The sequence below is a fragment of the Neoarius graeffei genome, chromosome 8 (assembly GCF_027579695.1).
Source record: "Neoarius graeffei isolate fNeoGra1 chromosome 8, fNeoGra1.pri, whole genome shotgun sequence".
NCBI classification, from domain to species: Eukaryota; Metazoa; Chordata; class Actinopteri; order Siluriformes; family Ariidae; genus Neoarius; species Neoarius graeffei.
Genome location: NC_083576.1, coordinates 47,716,320 through 47,739,046, shown reverse-complemented (window position 1 = coordinate 47,739,046; position 22,727 = coordinate 47,716,320). Strand labels below are relative to the sequence as shown.

The following is a 22,727-nucleotide window of genomic DNA, read 5'->3' as shown; positions in this document are numbered from 1 at the left end:
GGATAAAGCGGCTAGAGATAATGAGATGAGATGAGATGAGATGAGACAACATGAATGTGACGCTACCTGCAAAGAATTATCTACAAATTGGTAATAACAGCAGCAGTGGAGGGTATTACGTAATAGGCAAAAGTCTGTTGCTGTTTTGAATACGAGTCTGAGTGACAGGATGGAAAAGAGATGGATTTTCCTTTGTTCCTGGACGCTCGGTCAAGCTCTGGCCCTTTAAGATGAGTCGGTTCAATCTAGGCGTGTTTCCTCTTGCTCCCATTCACAATCCAGCTTTCCGTCTGGCGCAGAAAATTCCGCGAGTACAGACCCATCTGTAATTTATTATTTTTGCAAAACCGAAAGATTTTCTTTTAGTATTTCTGGAAGAAGAAGAAGAAGAAGAAAAAAAGCTGTGGGTTGTGTATGTAAATGTATCTGTATGGGACGCGTCTGTTTACTGCGCTATGAGTCTAAATGACATGACATGAATGTCAGTCGGTCAAGGTCCAGTTTCCAGCTGTGCCTGACTGCAGGATCCGTGTTTACTATTAAGCTATTACACCTTTCTTTTTTAACCTGAACGAGATCCTTATATAAATATATATATATTTTTTATGTATGATTTTTGCTTCCTGCACGGTTATGCGCTTGGACACTGGCATGGGAAAGCTGCGTCTCTGGGAAAGGACTGGGTTCGAATCGCATGAAACCACAACACTGTCCGGTGAAGATTCCTAGATAAGCAGAGACACTCCGACTCATGGCTTACAGCCTGAATGAGGATCTGATCTGATCTCCTAAAGCTTTCTGAACATGTGAATCCACGGACATTTTGGATTTGTGCGAAAAGCTTCCACATTTACGCCTTCCTTCTGACACTCTTTAATCAGTCCGCCTTGTTATAGTCTGTATCTGCTTTGTTCCCTTTATTTCACTAGTAACCCGCAGTGATTAGTAAGAAACACAAGTGGCCCCCAGGATCTCAAAATCATTAATCTGAAATAGAAAGTGTCAGCATGTCGGCGGTCATGATTCCGAAAAAGGTCATGCGGAAATGGGAAAAGCTGCCAGGAAAGAACACTTTCTGCTGCGATGGCCGAGTGATGATGGCAAGACAGAAGGGAGTGTTTTACCTCACACTCTTTCTCATCATCGGGACCTGCTCTCTCTTCTTCGCTTTCGAGTAAGTTATGGCCTAAAAGACATTTCTTTCCCCCTGTGTGTTGGAGAGTATGGCCTAATCTGAGCTTCTTGAAGAAGTCAGTCAGATCAACACCATGGCCTGGAAGCTTGCTTGCTTTCTTTGTGCTCTCTTTTTCCAATAGATTACTGGAAACCTGAGAAATGTTGTGTATTTTATAGCATATGGGTGGGTTTTGGGGCGGCACGTTGGTGCAGTGGTTAGCACTGTCGCCTCACAGCGAGAAGGTTCGAGCCCAGCGGCCGACGACGGCCTTTCTGTGTGGAGTTTGCATGCTCTTCTCATGTCCGCGTGGGTTTCCTCTGGGTGCTCCGGTTTCCCCCACAATCCAAAGTGAGTGTGAATGGTTGTCTGTGTCAGCCCTGTGATGACCTGGTGACTTGTCCAGGGTGTACCCCGCTTCTCGCCCATAGTCATAGACGGGACCTGCTCTCTCTTCTTCGCTTTCGAGTAAGTTATGGCCTAAAAGACATTTCTTTTCCCCTCTGTGTTGGACAGTATGGCCTAATCTGAGCTTCTTGAAGAAGTCAGTCAGATCAACACCATGGCCTGGAAGCTTGCTTGCTTTCTTTGTGCTCTCTTATTCCAATAGATTATTGGAAACCTGAGAAATGTTGTGTATTTTATAGCATATGGGTGGGTTTTGGGGCAGCACGTTGGTGTAGTGGTTAGCACTGTCACCTCACAGCGAGAAGGTTCGAGCCCAGCGGCCAACGACCGCCTTTCTGTGTGGAGTTTGCATGTTCTTCTCATGTCCTTGTGGGTTTCCTCCGGGTGCTCCGGTTTCCCCCACAGTCCAAAGTGAGTGTGAATGGTTGTCTGTGTCAGCCCTGTGATGACCTGGTGACTTGTCCAGGGTGTACCCCGCCTTTCGCCCGTAGTCAGCTGGGATAGGCTCCAGCTTGCCTGCGACCCTGTAGAAGGATAAAGCGGCTAGAGATAATGAATGAATGAACATTGGTGTAGTGGTTAGCACTGTCACCTCAGAGCGAGAAGGTTCGAGCCCAGTGGCCGCCGACGGCCTTTCTGTGTGGAGTTTGCATGCTCTTCTCATGTCCGTGTGGGTTTCCTCCGGGTGCTCCGGTTTCCCCCACAGTCCAAAGTGAGTGTGAATGGTTGTCTGTGTCAGCCCTGCGATGACCTGGTGACTTGTCGAGGGTGTACCCTGCTTCTCGCCCATAGTCATAGTCGGGACCTGCTCTCTTTTCTTCACTTTCCAGTAAGTTATGGCCTAAAAGACATTTCTTTCCCCCTGTGTGTTGGAGAGTATGGCCTAATCTGAGCTTCTTGAAGAAGTCAGTCAGATCAACACCATGGCCTGGAAGCTTGCTTGTTTTCTTTGTGCTCTCTTATTCCAATAGATTATTGGAAACCTGAGAAATGTTGTGTATTTTATAGCATATGGGTGGGTTTTGGGGTGGCACGTTGGTGTAGTGGTTAGCACTGTCGCCTCACAGCGAGAAGGTTCGAGCCCAGCGGCCGACGACCGCCTTTCTGTGTAGAGTTTGCATGCTCTTCTCATGTCCGCGTGGGTTTCCTCTGGGTGCTCCGGTTTTCCCCACAGTCCAAAGTGAGTGTGAATGGTTGTCTGTGTCAGCCCTGCGATGACCTGGTGACTCGTCCAGGGTGTACCCCGCCTCTCGCTCATAGTGAGCTGGGATAGGCTTCAGCTTGCCTGCGACCCTGTAGAACAGGATAAGTGGCTACAGATAATGGATGGATCAAAATATATGCATGCACCATTCATTAGCTTCATCATGTTTGCTTCTCTACTCCTCTAGCAGACGTTAACTCAAGGTTGCATTGGATTACTAGACATCCAGTTGCTCTGAAGACTACAGATGCACCAACCCTGCTTTTTCCACTGTCCATATTATACTGATATTAGAGCTTGGACCCGATACTGTTCTCAGAATTCTATACAAGCTTCTGGTATCAAGTTATGTGAAACCTAAGATGCATGATGTTGGGGTGATTTAATACAAGTTGCCTCCCGTGTTTATGTTCAAGGCCAGTGTTGTGTCAGTCAGTGTAACACAATTTCATGGAATTAAACACCTCAGTGGATTGGTTTGGAAAAGATCAGACCTGTTCTGACATCAGTCCCATATTAACCACAATACTGGTACTCTGTTGAGTATATTCAGTACATTCCTATATAATTCTGGCCACAACAGCTTTTTCCAGCAATGTTAAGCTTCCTGAAGATCTGTAAGTACTGTATGTTGGGTCCTTTTAATGCCTTACCTCCACTACTATCGTCATTCTTTCTTCTATGTCTGTATAAAACCCCAACATGGTTTTATCGGCTTACTAGAATTCAAGCTGCTCTTGAGCCGTCTTCAACACCTTAGGAATATGAAATGATATGGTCAAGGACTTCCATCATGATGTCTTGATATGCAAGCCTCTAAAAACAAACATTTGAGACATGTTTGAGAAAATAATCTTGCTGAGATTTGAATATACAGGCCCGTTTTCCTAATTGAACTGGGTGCTTTCATGATGAGCTAAAAGAATGCCAAAATGGGATTATTAAGTCTTGTACACATCATTAAGCCATCACTGAGATTGTTCTGAAGTATATAGGAAATGGTTGTATACTCTGTGCCTGTGGAGGTAGGGTGGTTGATGGGGTGTTTACTGTACACAGTGTTCATGCTGGAGTTGCTGTTAACTACGCCTCATGGGGCGAGAGGTCATAGAAATTAAGATACAGCAGAAGTGTAACTTGACTCGCTTCATTATGTAGCTATTTGAGTCACATGTGCTGCATTCTTGCGGTAATGGCGGTGGGGGTGGGGTGGTTAACACATTGTAAATTGCATAAATATCAGTTTTTGGAAACTTTGTAAAGTGTAAGAAAAAAACGTATAAAGTAACAGGGCCATTCAAAAATGACATTTAAAAAATTTGTAACACATAGTCCAGCTGTTTGTTATTAATAAATGTTATTGTCAGTTGTTGGAGATGATGATAATTATGCTCACCATTTTTCATATATGAAATCAGTATTCAGGTTTTTGACTTGCAGGAGTTTTTTTCAACCCAGCAGATTAACCGGCAGTCTAATCTGAGTGTTCCTAAACTGAGTGCACCTCTGTTGTTGTTTGACTGATTGGAGATTTGAGAATAGAATTGATGTCCTTGTGAGTGGGCTGGATAAGGTCCAAGAAGTGCTGGGTGGATACCATTACCCGTCAGCATTGCTCAGAAAGATTGACAGTAGCCTAAAAAAGGAACATCGTCCAACAAAATGCTTCCAGCTGCTTAAATCAGTTGACCTTTGTCATAATCTTAATGGATTTTTATTTTTTACCACAAAAAAAACAAAAAACAAATTCAAATTAAGAATTTAAAGCCAGGTGTCCCAGTGTGATTTTGTCTGTTCCTGAACCCAGCAAAGCCATTTCCCATCGGACTGGGTTATGTGCCTGGAATGTTCCATAGCAAAGCAGTCCAGTGGGACAGATTGAAGAGCAAAGCACCAATTAGTCTTTCTGTTTCTGTCTGCTTCTTCTCTTAGATAGAAAGCATCGTCAAATTTAAAAAATATGTGCTCTTTTATTCTCATGAAGGTTCTTCAGTATCAATTGTTGTTTTCTTTCTTTTTTTTTTATTACTCTGGCCAGGGGCGCCGCCAGAAATTTTGGGCCCCATGAAAGATTAGAATTTTGGGCCCCCCAACTTTGCCCACCCTCGTCACAATTGCACTATTGTCATTATTTGACTTTTGATAGCCCATGGACCTTGAGTTTGTGACTTTGTTATTACATTTTATGTATTAACCTACCAGGGACTAGATGAAAACTGGTCAGTGACTAATTCTGGTAATTCTGCATTTACAATCACAAATGAAAATTCAAGATTTTGCCACATGCCTTCTTGTGCTAGGACAATTGGTAGTGAAATGTGTGATGTGACTGCTAATAAATCATAGAAAAAGTTTTCTCCAGCTCCTCAATTTGAAACCAATGGTTTAGAACGTGTGAACATTCCACACACGTAACCATGTCGAACACTTGACTGGTGTCCGTTATTAGCAACACTTTAATCTAGCAAACTGTATATGGCGCTCGTTCATTAAAAACTTCAATCCTAAAGCATTTATGGGTTGTATTGCTGCTTACCTCCTTCTCCAAAGGGGGGTTCAGTGTTTTGGTAGGGCGGAGGTCCCCCCGAGGCTGAATCTGTGCATATTTAGGGCACCCCATTAGTTATGAAACTGGTTATTAGCACTAGTTATTAGCACCAGCATAACGTAATATTTCATCTTGTTTATCACACAAGTCAGTTCAGTTATTAAAATGGAAAAAAATGTCACTGTACAAACTGTAAAAGTGTTCTCTTGATAGGCTAATCCAACCACGTTCATACTGTTCATTTACCATTCGCTAATATTTTGAACACACGTGTGAGCGATAGCTACCTTTCTTTGGGAAAAACTGAGTGACCAGTTGCCTGCCTCTCCGGTCCCTCTCAGCTTTCAGCTGCCTTTCTTTACGTTTTTGACAGCCACGCTTCATATTTAGCGATCATAGACTGTACGCACTCCACTGCTGGCTGGCTGGCTGCTGCACCGCGACACAGCAGCAAGTAGCGTTGCACTGATCAGCACACAGATTTAACGCATCGCGCTTCTACCAGAACTGGACCGTACCATTTCGCAAAAGGGGGAGGGTTAAATGACAATATGTTGAAGAACTCAAGAAATAGACAACCTTGTTCAATTAGCTCATTTTACCAGATGGAATATTGCATTGTTGTTATTTCAAAAGTCTTATTAAAATCATTAAAAGCATATTATCAGCCCCTTAAAGGGCCCCATGGCAGTGCTGGGCCCCTAGAATTGTTCTAACCTTTCCCCCCCTGGCGGCGCCCATGACTCTGGCCAGGGCTGGCGCATTTCTTAAATACTCTGCTTTTTCTTTCTGGCTATTCTTTTTCTCTGTCTAATAGTATTGAAATTATTTGGTGCAACGTTGAGAATTGCAGTGAACAGGGGATGTCTGTGTGAAACAATTTAGTCGTTTGGAGATAATTATCCATTCATGGCATGCCATTTGTTTCAGGCTGTACTTCTGTGGAAGAAATGTAGAAATTTAAATAGTTCCTCTTCCATGCAACAGTAATAATGTTCAGGCCAAATAGTATAAATTGATTTTTGCAGAAGGCTAGCTGCTTGAAGCCTCGATGACCTCTCTTTCCCTGAATGTTAATATTTAGGTTGTTATTTTTTTTCCAATGCATTCTATTGATTAACAAGAGGATAAGAATTATAATGATTCAAGGAGTGACATAGTAGAACAAAATTCTGTTTCTAGCTTTCACAAACCGCATACAATTTTTAAAAAAAATCTATCAGGATGGAACTTGGACATCCATTAGGCACATTTCTCCAATTTATCTGATCATCTCAATTTCAGCATCTACCAGTTCTTATTGGTCATGCAACATGAAATGCTGAAAATGTAATCCTCCATAAAGCCATAGGCACGTTTGCTCTTTGCACCCCTTATGGCTGTAATTGCAGTAGTTCTGGAACAAATAAATATATCTACTGAATTTTTGTAATTCATTATAGAAACCAGTATTTGAAAATCTTTACTGGTTGATTAAATCAATTTGTGCTGTCATACTGTATACTGCAGGCATCAACTACATTGTATTTGTGTGTGCAGGAAAATGAATTTGATTGAAATGTTTGTACTGCACTATACATTATCCCTGGTGTGCTATAAGCGGCCACTTATGAGAGGCAGGTGCTCTTTCTGGGCTTTCATGGTAGATTTGACTAGTTATAAACCAATGTAAGGTCTACTGCCAGCTCTGCTATAGCAAATGCGTACCAAAGACCTTTTTGTTTACTCCTCGCTGAAATCTTAGCCCATGTTTACATTAGACCGTATCAGCGGATCATCAGATTAACGTTTTTAAAACGATTAGTGTGCACACAGCAACACCAATACACGATTTGCGTGCACACAGCAACACCAATACACGGATACGCTCGGCTCCGCAGGCATCCTGCGCTCCAAATCACTCCGCCCTGAACAGCGAGTGCCCTCTGGAGGGTGCGCACTCCGGCCTTGCGCAGCTCACAGAGCACGCGAGTGAAGTGCACAAGCTGTGATTCGGGACTGAGCCGCTGTGTGTGTGATCCCAGCGCATATCACTTACCACTTGCAAGTGGAAGGATGGCAAGCCTAAAGACAATCATAACTACACAATGGGCAGTATTTGCATCAGTATTTGCAGTATTTTCATACTTTTATACTCTTTAATGAAAGGTGATACAAGGCGGAAGTCCGCGCCGTTTTTCAGCAGTCGCGTCACATGACCAACGCCAGCGAATCAGGAAGGTGGATGTCACAGTGACGTTGTCCAATGACGACGCCAGCTAGAGCTCAGCACAGCGTATTCGCATATCTCAATGTTTACACAGCACCGGAGCTGACACGATCTGGATTGAATACGTGGACCCTGGCGGATTCTCGTTTCCCGGCGTTTCCAGGCGGTTTAATGTAAACGGACAGTGCATCCGCGAAGAAAACGAGACAGATACGGTCTAATGTAAACTTGGCCTTAGATCCCTGGTTTCACATAATTACCATGAATTTGACCTGATTAATGATTCTAAAAAAAAAAAAACCAATAACAACAAAAAAACCCACCTTATAATAAAGGGGGATGATTAAAAAACAAAACAAAACCAAATTCGCTTAACTTTGTCATGGAAATTTCCCCTTTCTGTAAGAGACTGGACCACAGACAGACTTTAAAGTGAATACACACTTCACTGACAGGGTCTTTATTAAAGGTCACAATGTCTATGAGGACAGCATTTTTAATCTAGATATATTAAGATTAGTATGGAAATATAAAACTCTTTTGTATACATTCTTTAATCTTCTGTTTGTTGTAGTGTATCCTTCAATAGGAAGCAAATTGTTAGGAGTAGTTTTTGTCGTACATATTTAATATTAGGAACGGGTTATACACTGAGGTTGTGTTTTACGGATATTAGCTATTTGGTCTCATGTTTTGCTGTTTTGGAGCCAAAAAAACTGGACTTAATATTGTGGGACAGTGCATTACCAGTTTAAGCCTGTCAGAAATTACATGCAACACAAACATCTGCTCTAAAACACAGTGGATATAAAAAGTCTATACACCCCTATTAAAGTCACCACATGGTAAATCACGTCAGGATATTTTCTACCATTATTGTAAAATTGCAACCTATAAATTAAGGTAAAACAATAAGAATCATTTTCGGGTTTAAAAAAAAACAACAACACAACCTAATACAACCCCAATTCCAAAAAAGTTGGGATGCTGTGTAAAATATAAATAAAAACAGAATGCAATGATTTGTGGATCTCATAAACCTCAATATATTTTTCACAATAGAACATAGATAACATATCAAATGTTTAAACTGAGAAAATGTACTATTTTGAGAAAAAAAGGTAATTTTGAATTTGATGTCAGAAACAGATCTCAAAAAAGTTGGGACAGGGGCATGTTTACCACTGTGTAGTATCCCCTCTTCTTTTAACAATAGTCTGTAAACATCTGGGAACTGAGGAGACCAGTTGCTGGAGTTTTGGGAGAGGAATATTGTCCCATTCTTGCCTGATATAAGATTCTAGCTGGTCAACAGTCCTGCGTCTTCTTTGTCATATTTTTCGTTTCATGATGCACCAAATGTTTTCAATTGGTGAAATGTCTGGACTGCAGGCAGGCCAGTTCAGCACCCATACTTTTCTACTATGAAGTCATGCTGTTGTAATAGATGCAGTATGCGATTTAGCATTGTCTTGTTGAAATATGCAAGGCCTTCCCGGAAAAAGACGTCATCTAGATGGGGGCATATGTTACTCTGAAACCTGTATATACTTTTCTGCATTGATGGTGCCCTTCCAGATGTGCAAGTTGCCCATGCTATAGGCACTAATGCACCCCCAGATCATCAGAGATGCTGGCTTTTGAACTGAGCACTGATAACAAGGCAGATGGTCTCTCTCCTCTTTAGTCCAGTAGACGCAGCGTCTATGGTTTCCAAAAAGAATTTCAAATTTCGATTTGTCTGACCACAGAACAGTTTTCCACTTTGCCTCAGTCCATTTTAAATGAGTTTTGGCCCAGAGAAGATGGCAGCATTTCTGGATTATGTTCGCATATGGCTTTTTCTTGCATGATAGAGCTTGAACCTGCATTTGTGGATGGCACAGCAAACTGTGTTCACAGACAATGATTTCTGGAAGTGTTCCTGAACCCATGTAGTGATTTCCATTATAGAATCATGCCTGTTTTTAATGCAGTGCTGCCTGAGGGCCCGAGGATCATGGGCATCCAATATTGATTTTCGGCCTTGTTCCTTGTGCACAGAGATTTCTCCAGATTCTCAGAAACTTTTGATTATATTATGTACTGTAGATGATGAGATATTCAAAGTCTTTGCAATTTTACATTGAGGAACATTATTCTGAAATTGTTCCACAATTTGTTGACCCAGTTTTTCACAGATTGGTGAACCTCTGCCCAGCTTTACTTCTGAGAGACTCTGCTTCTCTAAAATGCTTTTATACCTAGGCATGGTACTGACCTGGTGCCAATTAACCTAATTAGTTGCAAAATGTTTCTTCAGCTGTTTAGTACCACTTACTTTTCCAGTCTTTTGTTGCCCCGTCCCAACTTTTTTGAGACGTGTTGCTGCCATCAAATTCAAAATGAGCTAATGTTTTTCATGAAATAGTAAAATGTCTCAGTTTAAATATTTGATATGTTGTATGTGTTATATTGTGGAAAAAAAGATGGGTTTACAGTGTAGGAAATAAGGAATTTTAAGCAGACAGATAAGTCTGAAATGGTCCGGAACAATGTGACCGGGGGTCCGGGGCTGAAAGCTGAAGGGCTTTAGGTGGCTTCTCAGCTATTTCCAGGCACATTTTTGTGATCTTCAAAGGCCAAATTACACTCAACATTAGTTGCTAATTACACTATAAAACTGAATATAATTTACAAGAAAATGTCAGAAGATTCAAGAAAACATGCCTCAAGTTCTGCCCAAGAAAACAGTAGCACACACAGGCCGGTTCCACGTCTAGAAAAAAGTATGGGGGGGCAAGGATGGGGGGCAGTTGGTTACAACTTACTGGTACTCATATGCAGGTACTATAATAACACTCATGAAACATTATGTCAACAATTACTTTTTTATACTATGTTTATAATAAGTCTATAAGAACTTTAGTAATTAACAATATGACTATTTTTAAATAATGGAGTTAAAATTTTGAGTACAAGACTCCAAGTAACTTTGTAACAAAATGACTTTTAAAATGACTCAAAACTAGACATGGTCATATCATTTGGCATTCAGACTAAAATCTGCTGGACTAGAACTTAGAAAATAGAAGAAAATAAAAACTATTAAAATATAAATCTACATCCTTCAAAGCATAGGTCATTCTTATTATGAATAAAAAAAATGGACATAATAATAACAACCACTGTTTGGCAGTTTGGCACCTAATACTGTAATAATACTGTACTGCAACGTTTCATGTAAACTGAACTCAATCAACTGACTGGATCAATCAGATACTGTCAACCCTAAAACACTAGTTCACATGCATTGTGTAATAAAAACAACAGTGAATACTGAATGTATTATTATTGTCTTATTTGGTGTGCCACTCAGGGAGAGGGAAGTGCCTGTAAATTTTGGCAGGGCTAGGACCTTGGGTGGCCGAGTTATGAATTTTTAAATCCCCACACGCGTGAGCGACTGGAGCAAGGGCTCGTGCTAAAGCTTTCCGCGATTTGCGCTAGCTTTTGATGTCAGATTGGGCCGAACCTGAGCTCGTTCAAAAGGTCTATGGGAGAGGGATGTGCCTGTGAAGTCTGGTGGGACTAGGACCATCGGTGGCCAAGTTATGAATTTTTAAAGGCTGGCTCGAGCCAGGACTCATTAAAATTTTTGGCGAGCAGCGCTCAAGCGGGGGTTTCGGGGGTGAACGATGGGCCGAGATGGGGTCGTAGCGGGCTGTGCCTGGTCTGGTTTGAGAGGGCTCAGGGAGAGTGAGGTGCCTGTAAATTTTGGCGGGGCTAGGACCTTCGGTGGCTGAGTTATGAATTTTTAAAATCGTGCCCTTAGGGGCCCCCATTTTACAGGCCATGCTACAACATAATGTTTTTGCCCAATGTAACATCTCATCTCATCTCATTATCTCTAGCCGCTTTATCCTTCTACAGGGTCGCAGGCAAGCTGGAGCCTATCCCAGCTGACTACGGGCGAAAGGCGGGGTACACCCTGGACAAGTCGCCAGGTCATCACAGGGCTGACACATAGACACAGACAACCATTCACACTCACATTCACACCTACGGTCAATTTAGAGTCACCAGTTAACCTAACCTGCATGTCTTTGGACTGTGGGGGAAACCGGAGCACCCGGAGGAAACCCATGCGGACACGGGGAGAACATGCAAACTCCGCACAGAAAGGCCCTTGCCGGCCACGGGGCTCGAACCCAGGACCTTCTTGCTGTGAGGCGACAGCGCTAACCACTACACCACCGTGCCACCCCCAATGTAACATTTGGAAGAAAATTGGAAATAGATTAGACCCATATCTTTACAATTTCTCATGGGCCATCCGATTTGATGCTTTTGAAATACAGATGGACAGATGTGAAAACTACCGGTCAATGTCCGCTGGTCTTACCTTATTTCCCACACTGGGTTTATGAGATTTGCAAATCATTGCATTCTGTTTTCATTTACATTTTACACAGCGTCCCAACTTTTTTGAAATTGGGGTTGTACTTGAAGGACCTTTAGATTTTATCATGGTATTCAGTCTTTTAGGGTAAGAGGCAATAATTTTAGCACATATTGACAATATTTTGCCATTCTTCCTTACAGAAGCATTCTAACCTCTTCATCCTAAGTATTATGGTTTTGTACCAAAATTGACTGGTATTTGGAGCCATTAATGATTCCCTCCACCCTGATTAAAGCCCCGGTTCCAGCTGAAGAAAAGCAGCCATCAAAGCACGTTGCTGCCACCTCCATGTTTCACCATGGAGATTGCATCCTTTTGGTGATGCACTGTGTTTTTTTTTTTTTTTTCCTGCACCAAACCTATTTTTTGGTATTATGGCCAAAAAGTTCAACTTTGGTCTCATTAGACCATAACATATTCCACATGGTTTTGGAGATTGGATGTACTTTTGCTGGGCTTGGATTTTTTTAAATTAATTTTTTGGTTAAGTTTGATTAAGTTTCTGTCTTGACACGCTACCCTGTAGTCCAGACATGTGAAGAATTTGGGAGGCTGTTGTCACATGTAGGAAGCAACCAGTACTTTTCAGATATTGCTGCAGTTCTTTTAATATTGCTGAAGGCTTCTTGGCAGCCACCCTGACCAGTTTTCTCTTGGCCTTCTCATCAATTTTAGAGGGACGTCCTGTTCTCAGTAATGCCACTGTTGAGTCACATTTTCTCCACTTGTTGATTATTGTCTTTACAGTGTTTCATGGTATATCCAGTGCCTTGGAATTTTTTGGAACCCTGTCCTGATGTGTGTCGTGTGACACCCCCCACCAACAATGAGACCCAGTACCTGCTTTGTAAACTCTTTGCAGCCCGTTGCTTTTCCAGTTGGTTGTGACCAAGAACCAGTTGGTTGTGATCAACTGTACTTTATTCGGGGTTAATCAGTCACTTTAGTTGATAGCAGGCATATACTAATTAGTATTTATCATGAGTTTGAAAGTGATTGGTTGATTCTGAACACTGCCACATTCCCAATTATAAAGTGATGTGCACACTTATGAAAGCTGTGTATTGGATATTATTATTATTATTATTATTACAAGTTTGAAATGGAGAATAGCAACAGTATACTCACTGTTGGCTAGCTGACACTGGGAATATTGAACAAGAACTACTACAGGGTTGACACTAAATGTTATCCTTAAAATACACACATTATAATAATTCACTTGCCTTCCTGCTGTGTAGGAATACTGCACTTTCATTTTAATAATCTTCTATGTGGATTACCAGTCAATAAAATTTTGACTGGGATCTGTAGGCCTTAGCTTCCTTCATTGAATGCACTTTATTCTGGTCAGGGTTACCTTGATTGAGTCGAGAGTCAATCTCAGAAACAGAGGGCATTGTGCAAGGGAGCATCCTAGATGGGATGCCAGTGCATCATAGGGTATCACACACATCACTTGCTCACACTTAGGGGCAGTTTAGTCAGTCCACCCCCATTTTTTCGGGAAAAGGGAGGAAAGCGAACCTGGAGAACATGGAGGAAACTTGCACAAGATTTTGCAGTAACCTAAGCTCAGGATTGAAATCCAGAATCCTGGCACTGTGATGCACCTACACTACCTGCTGCACAGTTATGCTCTGTGCTTTAGGTTTGTTTTTGGTGATAGGATATAGCTTTCAAAATGCATACTAAACAGGGGTGGGTTTCCCCAAAGCCTCTTAACGCTAAGTACATCTTAACTAGGAGAGAGAATGTTCATTGTGCTGCTCGTGCTACCATTTAACAATAATCTTTGTGCTGCGATGCTTTTGGGAAACTCAGGCCAGATCTTTTTGCTTACTCTTCTGACATTTTGGATGTCATCTCATCTCATCTCATTATCTCTAGCCGCTTTATCCTGTTCTACAGGGTCGCAGGCAAGCTGGAGCCTATCCCAGCTGACTATGGGCGAAAGGCGGGGTACACCCTGGACAAGTCGCCAGGTCATCACAGGGCCCTCGCCGGCCACAGGGCTCGAACCCGGACCTTCTTGCTGTGAGGCGACAGCACTAACCACTACACCACCATGCCGCCCCACATTTTGGATGTATTGTTCCATAAAATTACCATGATCATCCTTCTACCACCTTTATTTAAAAACTTCATAGTTGGCATTCTGGACTCCAAATCTTGTTAAAAGTGTCATTCCACGACAAACCATTTAATACTTGCTCTTTTTGAAATACCTTAGGTCACTCCGAGTTGCATATGCATGCTGCACATGAAAATGTTCTTCTACCCCCATTCCCTGTATTAGCCTATGAAAGAAAATAGATGGAAATACGAGCGAATCAGTAAAAGCCCTACGAACTTACGTCACTTTGAAAATTAGTAGTCATGGCCTCGCCCATAACCCACTGGAGGGAGCGTCTCAGTGCTGTTAGCCAATCAGAAGCGATATGTTTACATGTCATGAATATTCATGAGTCAGAGCTGAAATCCTGTCGTTCTCTCCCCACCCACTCCTCCACCAAATTAGAACAGCCTGAAACAGGAGCACCACAGCATTTTTTTCACCAAAACCGGCTCACAGGGCATTCATTCATACTAGAGACCACCGCACAATTAATGAAAAGACGATGCAATGACACCTTTTAAACATAATCTTAACCAAACAGGTGGGGCATAGCAAAGGTTCAGTTCTACAAATCTTATCAGTGTAGGCAGTACAGGTTTCTCAATCTGAAATCACATGTGTAACTCTTTGTACTGTTTGCACTGAACAAAAGTCCTGCAGCTCCAGTATTCTGCACTGTGTGTGCATGTCTTTGAATAAGGGTTTAGATAAAGGACTTAAGGATAGTTTGGACTCTGTTGATGGCCTAGTATGGCTCCAGTGTTGGTAATTTGGTTGCTAAACAAAATATAATATGAATAGTGTATTATATCAAAATATCACTTGAATATAGTTTTTAAATATATTATTTTGTTTCTTACTACTACTTTGTGTTTTTGAAACCCAAAACACTGTCTACAACCTAAACAATTGCTGTTACAGGGTTTCCACGGAGCATTAAAAAGCATTAAAAGTCATTAAATGGATTTTGCGAAAAAATTAAGGCCTTAAATGGCATTAAAAAGCATTAAATTTGATCCCCAGTAGGATTCAAATTATTTTGGTAGTTTTCAAGAAAAATATTTATTTTGAATATATAGGGTATATTCGGTGCAGAATTGCCATAACACTGGATGTTTGGACAGTGGTGGGCTGGTCCAGGAGGAGGAAAAGGGCAATTCCATGTAAATGTCAACCTCACCATGCAAAAATAAAGCAACATGTAATACATCAAAACCACTCCCAGAGATATCACCTAGGCCTGTATTTTACAGATGTGAATAAGTTGAACCAATTTGTAACCAACCTAATATGCCACTGTCAGTCTTTCTTTCTTATAATGTAAAACCCAAGCTAAAATCAACTTTGATCATGTACAATTCTATATTATTGCCACAAGCCACAGAAATGTATGCTAAAATCCACAAAACAGCAAAACAATAGCCATCCTAAATATTATTTAAGAACTTTGATAGTTTTAGCTGATATTTAGAGAGTTTTTCAAAGGGTTATGGTGGTTAAATTGCTGATTTTCTAAACATATGCCATGTCTATTTCAGACGCGTCACATCCATAACGGAATTTCGTCACATCCATAACGCTGACTTTTCCTTCCGAAACTCTGCATGAAATACAAAATATTTTAAATAAAGATTTTTTAATATTCACCTTGGACCCCTCTATCAAATGGATATCTCCATTTCGACATTAGGTTTACAATTTCACAGAGTTTGATAAAAATGTACAGTCACCCAAGAAAAGTGATACTTTTTCTGTCACATCCATAACGCATCTTTTATTGGCATTTTCTGGCATGCCCTAGATGTACTATGGGAATTGTTCTTGTTCTATCACTTCTCCAGTATGGTACAGCCTTAAAATATGCAACACCTGTTTAAATACTGGGAGACAATAAAACATGCACTGGGTCATTTGTTGCCATTTTGAGTTCAAGTGTCACGTCCATAACGCTGGAATTGCTCAAAACTTAGAACAGAGAAGAAATGGGGAAATGCAAATTCCAGCAAAAGTGACTGGAAAACGAGGAATTCAGGACATGGTTGCAGCCCATTGATGGTCAAAATGGATAAGGATTTTGCAGTGTTTGTAAAAAAAAAAAATTAAGCTAGGTACAATGGGTGTCAATGCCGTTAAATCTCATATGCAGTCCGATAGCCACAAATCGGCTGTAAAAGGCAGACAGCAGTTAACTGTGTTTAGTTACTTTTCCGTGACCAACAAAGTAACATCTTCAGCAACTACTATGACAATCACAAACAGCACAACTGCTGTAGTGACCACCGCTTCTGTTGGAAAATCGAGCGACCTTCGAGCATCATTTGGATCGAATGTGACTCTGCGGGTAGAGGTGCTCTGGTGTCTGAACACTGCCACGCAGCATCACTCATACGCATCCATCCATCCATCCATCCATCCATCCATTATCTGTAGCCGCTTATCCTGTTCTACAGGTCGCAGGCAAGCTGGAGAGGCAGGGTACACCCTGGACAAGTCGCCAGATCATTGCAGGGCTGACACATAGAGACAAACAACCATTCACACTCACATTCACACCTACAGTCAATTTAGAGCCACCATGCACCTAACCTGCATGTCTTTGGACTGTGGGAGAAACCAGAGCACCCGGAGGAAACCCACGCAGACACAGGGAGAACATGCAAACTCCGCACAGAAAGGCCCTCGCCGGCCACTGGGCTCGAACCTGGACCTTCTTGCTGTGAGGCAACAGCACTAACCACTACACCACCGTGTCGCCCCTCATACATATCCAGTGAAGGTGTTTCTGATGCCCCTTTTCCACCAAAGCAGTTCCAGGGCTGGTTCGGGGCCAGTGCTTAGTTTGGAACAGGGTTTTCTGTTTCCACTGACAAAGAACTGGCTCTGGGGCCAGAAAAGCCGGTTCCAGGGTAGTACCAACTCTCTGCTGGGCCAGAGGAAAGAACCGCTTATGTCAGCGGGGGGGGCGGGGGGGGGGGGGGGGGGGCGGAGTTGTTAAGACCAACAACAATAACAAGACCGCGAAAGATCGCCATTTTTAAGCGACGAGAAGCAGCAGCTGTACAAACGTGAAATCATCCATTATTATTGTTGTTGTTGTTGCTGCTGCTGCTTCTTCTGTGTTGTTTTTGCTTCGATATTCGCGCCAAGGTTTATGCAAACGTAGCGACGTAACTGACGTATACAACGACGTAACTGACGTATACAGTGACGTAATGACGTGGCTTCCCTGAGCACCGCGAGCTATGGAAAAGCAAACTGGTTCTCAGCTGGCTCGCAAGTTGAACGAGTTGTGAACCAGCACCAGCACTGGCCCCGAACCAGCCCTGGAACTGATTTGGTGGAAAAGGGGTATGAGTTGTTCCAGGCAATGTTTCCAGATTCAGAAATAGCCAAATCTTTCACCTGTGGAAAGGACAAAAAAAAAAAGACCACATTTTAAAGTTTGGACTTGCCCCACAAAAATGAACTGATTTCTGCAGTTAACAATGCAGGACCATTTGTACTGATGTTTGATGAGAGTTTCAACCAGTCAGCAAAAAATAAACAACTAGATGTCCATGTTCGATTTTGGCAGGCTGGTCGATGATTACAAAATCTAATACTCTAAGGAAGAGATGCAAGGACAAATGCAGTGAGCTGAAAAATGTCGAGTCACAGTTGGAATCAAAAGCTAGCGAACTAAGGCTCATGCATTAATCCTCTTCTGTACAAAAAACCCTGTGTAATTGCTGTAGCGTGTTCTGTAGCGTGCAACATTCTGTGTAATTTCTTTAGCACTTGGTTTTGCATACACTACATTTCAGACTTAAAATTTTTCAATTCAATTTTATTTGAATAGCGCCAAATCATAAAATACATTTATCTCAAGGCACTTTACAACAAATTAAGAGTTTCCAGAGATTTTTTTTTTTACTATACATATATATCCGTGGCGGCACGGTGGTGTAGTGGTTAGCGCTGTCGCCTCACAGCAAGAAGGTCCTGGGTTCGAGCCCCGGTGAGGGCCTTTCTGTGTGGAGTTTGCATGTTCTCCCCGTGTCCGAGTGGGTTTCCTCCGGGTGCTCCAGTTTCCCCCACAGTCCAAAGACATGCAGGTTAGGTTAACTGGTGACTCTAAATTGACCGTAGATGTGAGTGTGAATGGTTGTCTGTGTCTGTGTGTCAGCCCTGTGATGACCTGGCGACTTGTCCAGGGTGTACCCCGCCTTTCGCCCGTAGTCAGCTGGGATAGGCTCCAGCTTGCCTGCGACCCTGTAGAAGGATAAACCAGCTAGAGATAATGAGATGAGATATATATCCGTGGATTGTCATGGGTTGTTGATGGCATTAAAAATGTTTAAAATGGCATTAAAAGGCCATTAAAAAGCATTAAATTAGATTTGCTGATTTCTGCAGACATCCTGCTGTAAAAATGTCATTTTAGCAATATGCAGACTGAACAAATTTCCTTTTAGTTTCTAATTGCGCATCACCTATCTCTGTAATTACCCCATGTGTGTGCCCTATACTTAAGAATCGTACTCATTCTTTGTGCGTCAAACAGCCATTTCCCTGCCCACCCTTCCTGTGTTCCCTAGTGCAATAGCGGATGCTCCTCCTGAAGACTCTTAGTAACGAAGGCTAAGTACCCCCACCCCAAGCATCTGTACTGAATCACCCAGAGACTAGCCTGATAATGCAGTAGTATTGATTGTTTATCTTCCCTCTCTCTCTCTCTCTCTCTCTCTCTCTGTCTCTCTCTGCACCATCACACCATACTTTGATAAAGATAAGTGTGTGTACACACCCTAAGTCAAATCTACTGGCTTATAAAGAGAAAAAAGAAAGGCACCACAAACAGGGAGACACGTAACCTGACTGTGCTGGTGGGAAGCTGTGATATGGAGTTTATGTTAATTCAGTATTTTTTCTAAGTCACCAAATCTATTCCACCGTACAGTGATTTAAAAACGGAAGCAAGTTTAAATTGCATTGCATTTGAGGGAGAGTAGAGACTTCTCAGTAAGATGAGATCCTCGTAACCTAGTACATCATGCATTTGTGTGTGTGTGTACATACACAGTAGCTTTAAAAGCAGCAAGAGATGACTAACAGGGGTGACTGTGAGTCATGAGATTTGGGTGGAGCAAAACTAAATTCGAATCTAATGGTTAATATATTTTTTTTATTGATTACTGGAGCAGTGATCATATGCACTGCAGGGTGATGGTGTGATGGTAGAGCTCTGATGGGGAGTAATGATGAAGCTGGTCTGAGATGCAAAGTAGTCATCAGGATGATGATGTTATAGAAGAAAGACACACACACTGAGCTTGCTTCACTGTCATCCATTTCTTGTTTATTTCCCCCCCGCCCCTTTAATTCATTCCTGGTGACAAAGCAACACGAGCTGAACAGACCATACCTGTCCCGCTGGTTGAGTACTGTAGAGCGTTTATCCTGATGCGCCATACTTGTCTACCCAGTTTCAGAAAAATGTATTGTTCAACTAATTTCCACTTGTCTGTGGGGAAATTATGATAATGCGATTTCTATTTCCCCTTGTTGCTTTATTGCTGTGCTGAAACCCAACAGAATTGATCTACTAGACTTGGCACCATGTCAGAGAGCAGCTGAAAAAGGCAACCTGCCCAGCAACGTAACGTCACAGCGAGGAAGTGGCTACCAGTGCTCCTATTGGATTGATGAAACGTGCTTCAAAGCTTTATGGTGTGGCATGACTTTAAATGGCCAGCCTTCACATCGTGCAGTTACATCGATGTGGATCTATATTAAATCCAGGCAGTTAGGTGACCACACCCAAAGCCAATGTATTTAAATTGTCAGTGCAAGGATGGCCACAGTGATATATAACCCATACATTAGTAGTGCAGGAGCGCTCCACATGCAGCTGAGTGGGAGGAGATTCGAGCCTCCTCTATTAATAGCTCAGTGCAGTCGATAGTCTGTCCTAAGCATGAGGAAGTAGTTTTAACACACCCAAGTTGCCCACAAAAATAATGGCATCTTCCCAGATTCTTCTCTGTAAGACCTGGCCTTACCATTTACTATCCAAGATTCAGACTCACTCTCAGCTGTAACTAAAGATTGGCACTATTTATCTGCTAGAAAGGATGACGCCATCTTCCACACGTTTTGTTGCTAAAGTATAGGCCTAAAGGCTGTGTAGGCCTAGGTTCTGCATAGAACCTAGTAACCATGTACCCTATACCATAGCTTTGTAGCCTGTCAGACACTACCCTGGAAATGTAACTACATATCCTACATCTAGCAGCGATGCAGACCAGGACAACCGTGAATGGTCTGCTTGGTAGCGTCACATTTCCTTCTATGCGTTACTCACTGTAAAAAATGATGGGCTGATTTTACTTAAAAAATTAGTGCAATATTTTTGCATCCATAATTTTATGTAGAAAATGCATAAATTTTCGGGTCATTTTTACACATAAAATTAAGCTGACTTTACTAAAAACAATTTGAATTTCACTTCATGTCTTTACTTAAAAATCTAGGTTTCTCTAGCCAGTAAAATTAAGCTGTTTCATTTAGACTTTCTTAATATTTTAAGTTGTATACATGCAATATCTTGGTTAAACATCACCACTATGAAAACTACTATTACTATTACTACTATCGCTACTTCTGCCACAGTGAAAATCTATAACACATAAAATCTATAGGCTAAACATGCCCCTGGGCAGTAATCGTCATTTAAACTCGTTTTTGTGCAGTATTTCGTTTGGAAAACGGTTTTCAAAATGGCGGCACTGACACCTGGCTGACACTTCACGTTTTGAAGTCTCTCACAAGTCTCGTGAAGATTGCGCGGATAAGCGACGCCTGCCATGGACCAAACAAACTAAATTCAACATGGCTTCTTGCTCAACGATCCAGAATATCCCATAGGTGCTCTATAGGGTTTAAATCTGGGGAAAACGCAGGCCAATCAAGACACTGAACATTGACACCCAGAGCCCTTACAACCCGTCTTCGTGGCATTCTGCCAACAAGCATACCGATGGCTCTTTCTCGCTGATTTTGACGTAGTTGTGCCATAGTCGAATGTTGCGTCAGTACAATGCCAGTGAGTATTTAAATTGCCCATTGCTGTGGCTATTTATTGACCAAGTTTAAGAAGCATTGGTCACTCACTACGTTTACATGCACATAGAGAGAATCGAATTTCTGCCGTTGCTCTACTGAAATCGAAGTTCAAAATGCCATGTATACACCTTAATTCGGCTGAAATTGAACCGAACTTGATTTCTCGGAATCGAGCTACACGACCTAGTTTATGCGATTTCTGCCGAGCTACTTTGTGCATGTATACCCTATCGAGCTAGTTGTCGAGCTACTTCTGGAAGTGACGAGTGACGAGACCACAAGCGGGAAACACAACAGCCTCGGTCGGCATGACAACAGTAGTAGCGAGCAGCAGAAGAGGTCAGGAGGAACAAACGAAGAAGAGAAAATGGCGATGTAGAGCTCTCTGAAGTGTGGGTGGAGCACAGAGGACGGCAGGACAAAGCTTCTGGTACTAATAGGCTTTTTATTGTCAGACTTTTCAGTTTAACAGCCTACTTTTATTCTTGAGAGAAAAACACACGCGCGCGCTGTGTTCTAGTCCCGGGATGAGCTCTCCCCTCTGCTCTCCCTCTGCCTCCTTAAATAGGGCGCGGTTACTGGGAAGACACACAAACACAGGTTAATTACCGTCAGGTGTAGTGATTCTGCCACTCACCTTCCCTGGCTCCGCCCTCCTGTCACAGACCGGTGCTTGACCACGCCCCCACTGCCACAGGCAAGCAGAAACATGCACTTCTGGAGCAATGAGGAGACAGAGTTCATGCTCATTCAGCTTAAGGAGTTGAATATATTAAAATTCATGGACGGGAGAAAAACGCGCAATGGAGAACACGGAACTGATAACTTTGTTTACACTCTTGAATAGCTCTTCTTCATGACGACAACCGGAAGTGTACCAACACGATGGGGCGTGTTGCGCCACCTGTGGCTCGGGTGCACAATGCACCTCACACAATAGCCCGATTTCAGTTGTGTGCATGTACGATTGGATTTCTCTGGCACCCTGCTGGGACCTTCAGCTTGATTACCGACAGCAGCTCGATTTGGATGTGCATGTAAACGTAGTCACTGAGTTCTACTCAACCTGAGTGGAGTCGCAAACTTCTAAACAATGTGCATTCATGTAGCACGAACTGCCCATACAACAAAATAAAAACAATCTCATGAGCTTTTAAGGTGTAGTTTAAGTATCATTACCCAAAACCACAATCTTATTTTGCGTACACAAAATATTTCAAAATTTGAAGTGTTGCATTGGAAGTTTTGGTCAGTGTATATTTGAAATGCATTTCCTTGTCCATGTCTCTCAGTGGCCGGATAAGCGCAGAAAATTCACCTTTCTTTTGCTTCAATCAGGTTCAGTGGTCATACACACTATCTCTTTTGATGTCTTCTCTCTTTTCGGCATTGTAGTAAGTTCAGTAAAAGTAACTGTTGTTCAACATTTCTTAGCAACGACTCCAACATAATCTGCTCAGTTTTAGTCACCATCGTTTGAAGTACATGAAGAAAGTCAACACGAAAACCCCATAGAA

The 22,727-nt window shown here is 42.2% G+C and overlaps 1 protein-coding gene across 1 annotated transcript in view; it reads left to right on the top strand.

The window, feature by feature from the left end:
* The first annotated feature begins 222 nt into the window (after window positions 1-222).
* Window positions 223-22,727, top strand: part of zdhhc9 (zinc finger DHHC-type palmitoyltransferase 9) — a 74,780-nt gene continuing 52,275 nt past the window's right edge. Inside the window, exon 1 of the mRNA XM_060927701.1 lies at window positions 223-1,174. Coding sequence (XP_060783684.1) covers window positions 1,008-1,174 — 167 coding nt within the window. The 5' untranslated portion in view covers window positions 223-1,007. The remainder of the gene's footprint in view (window positions 1,175-22,727) is intronic.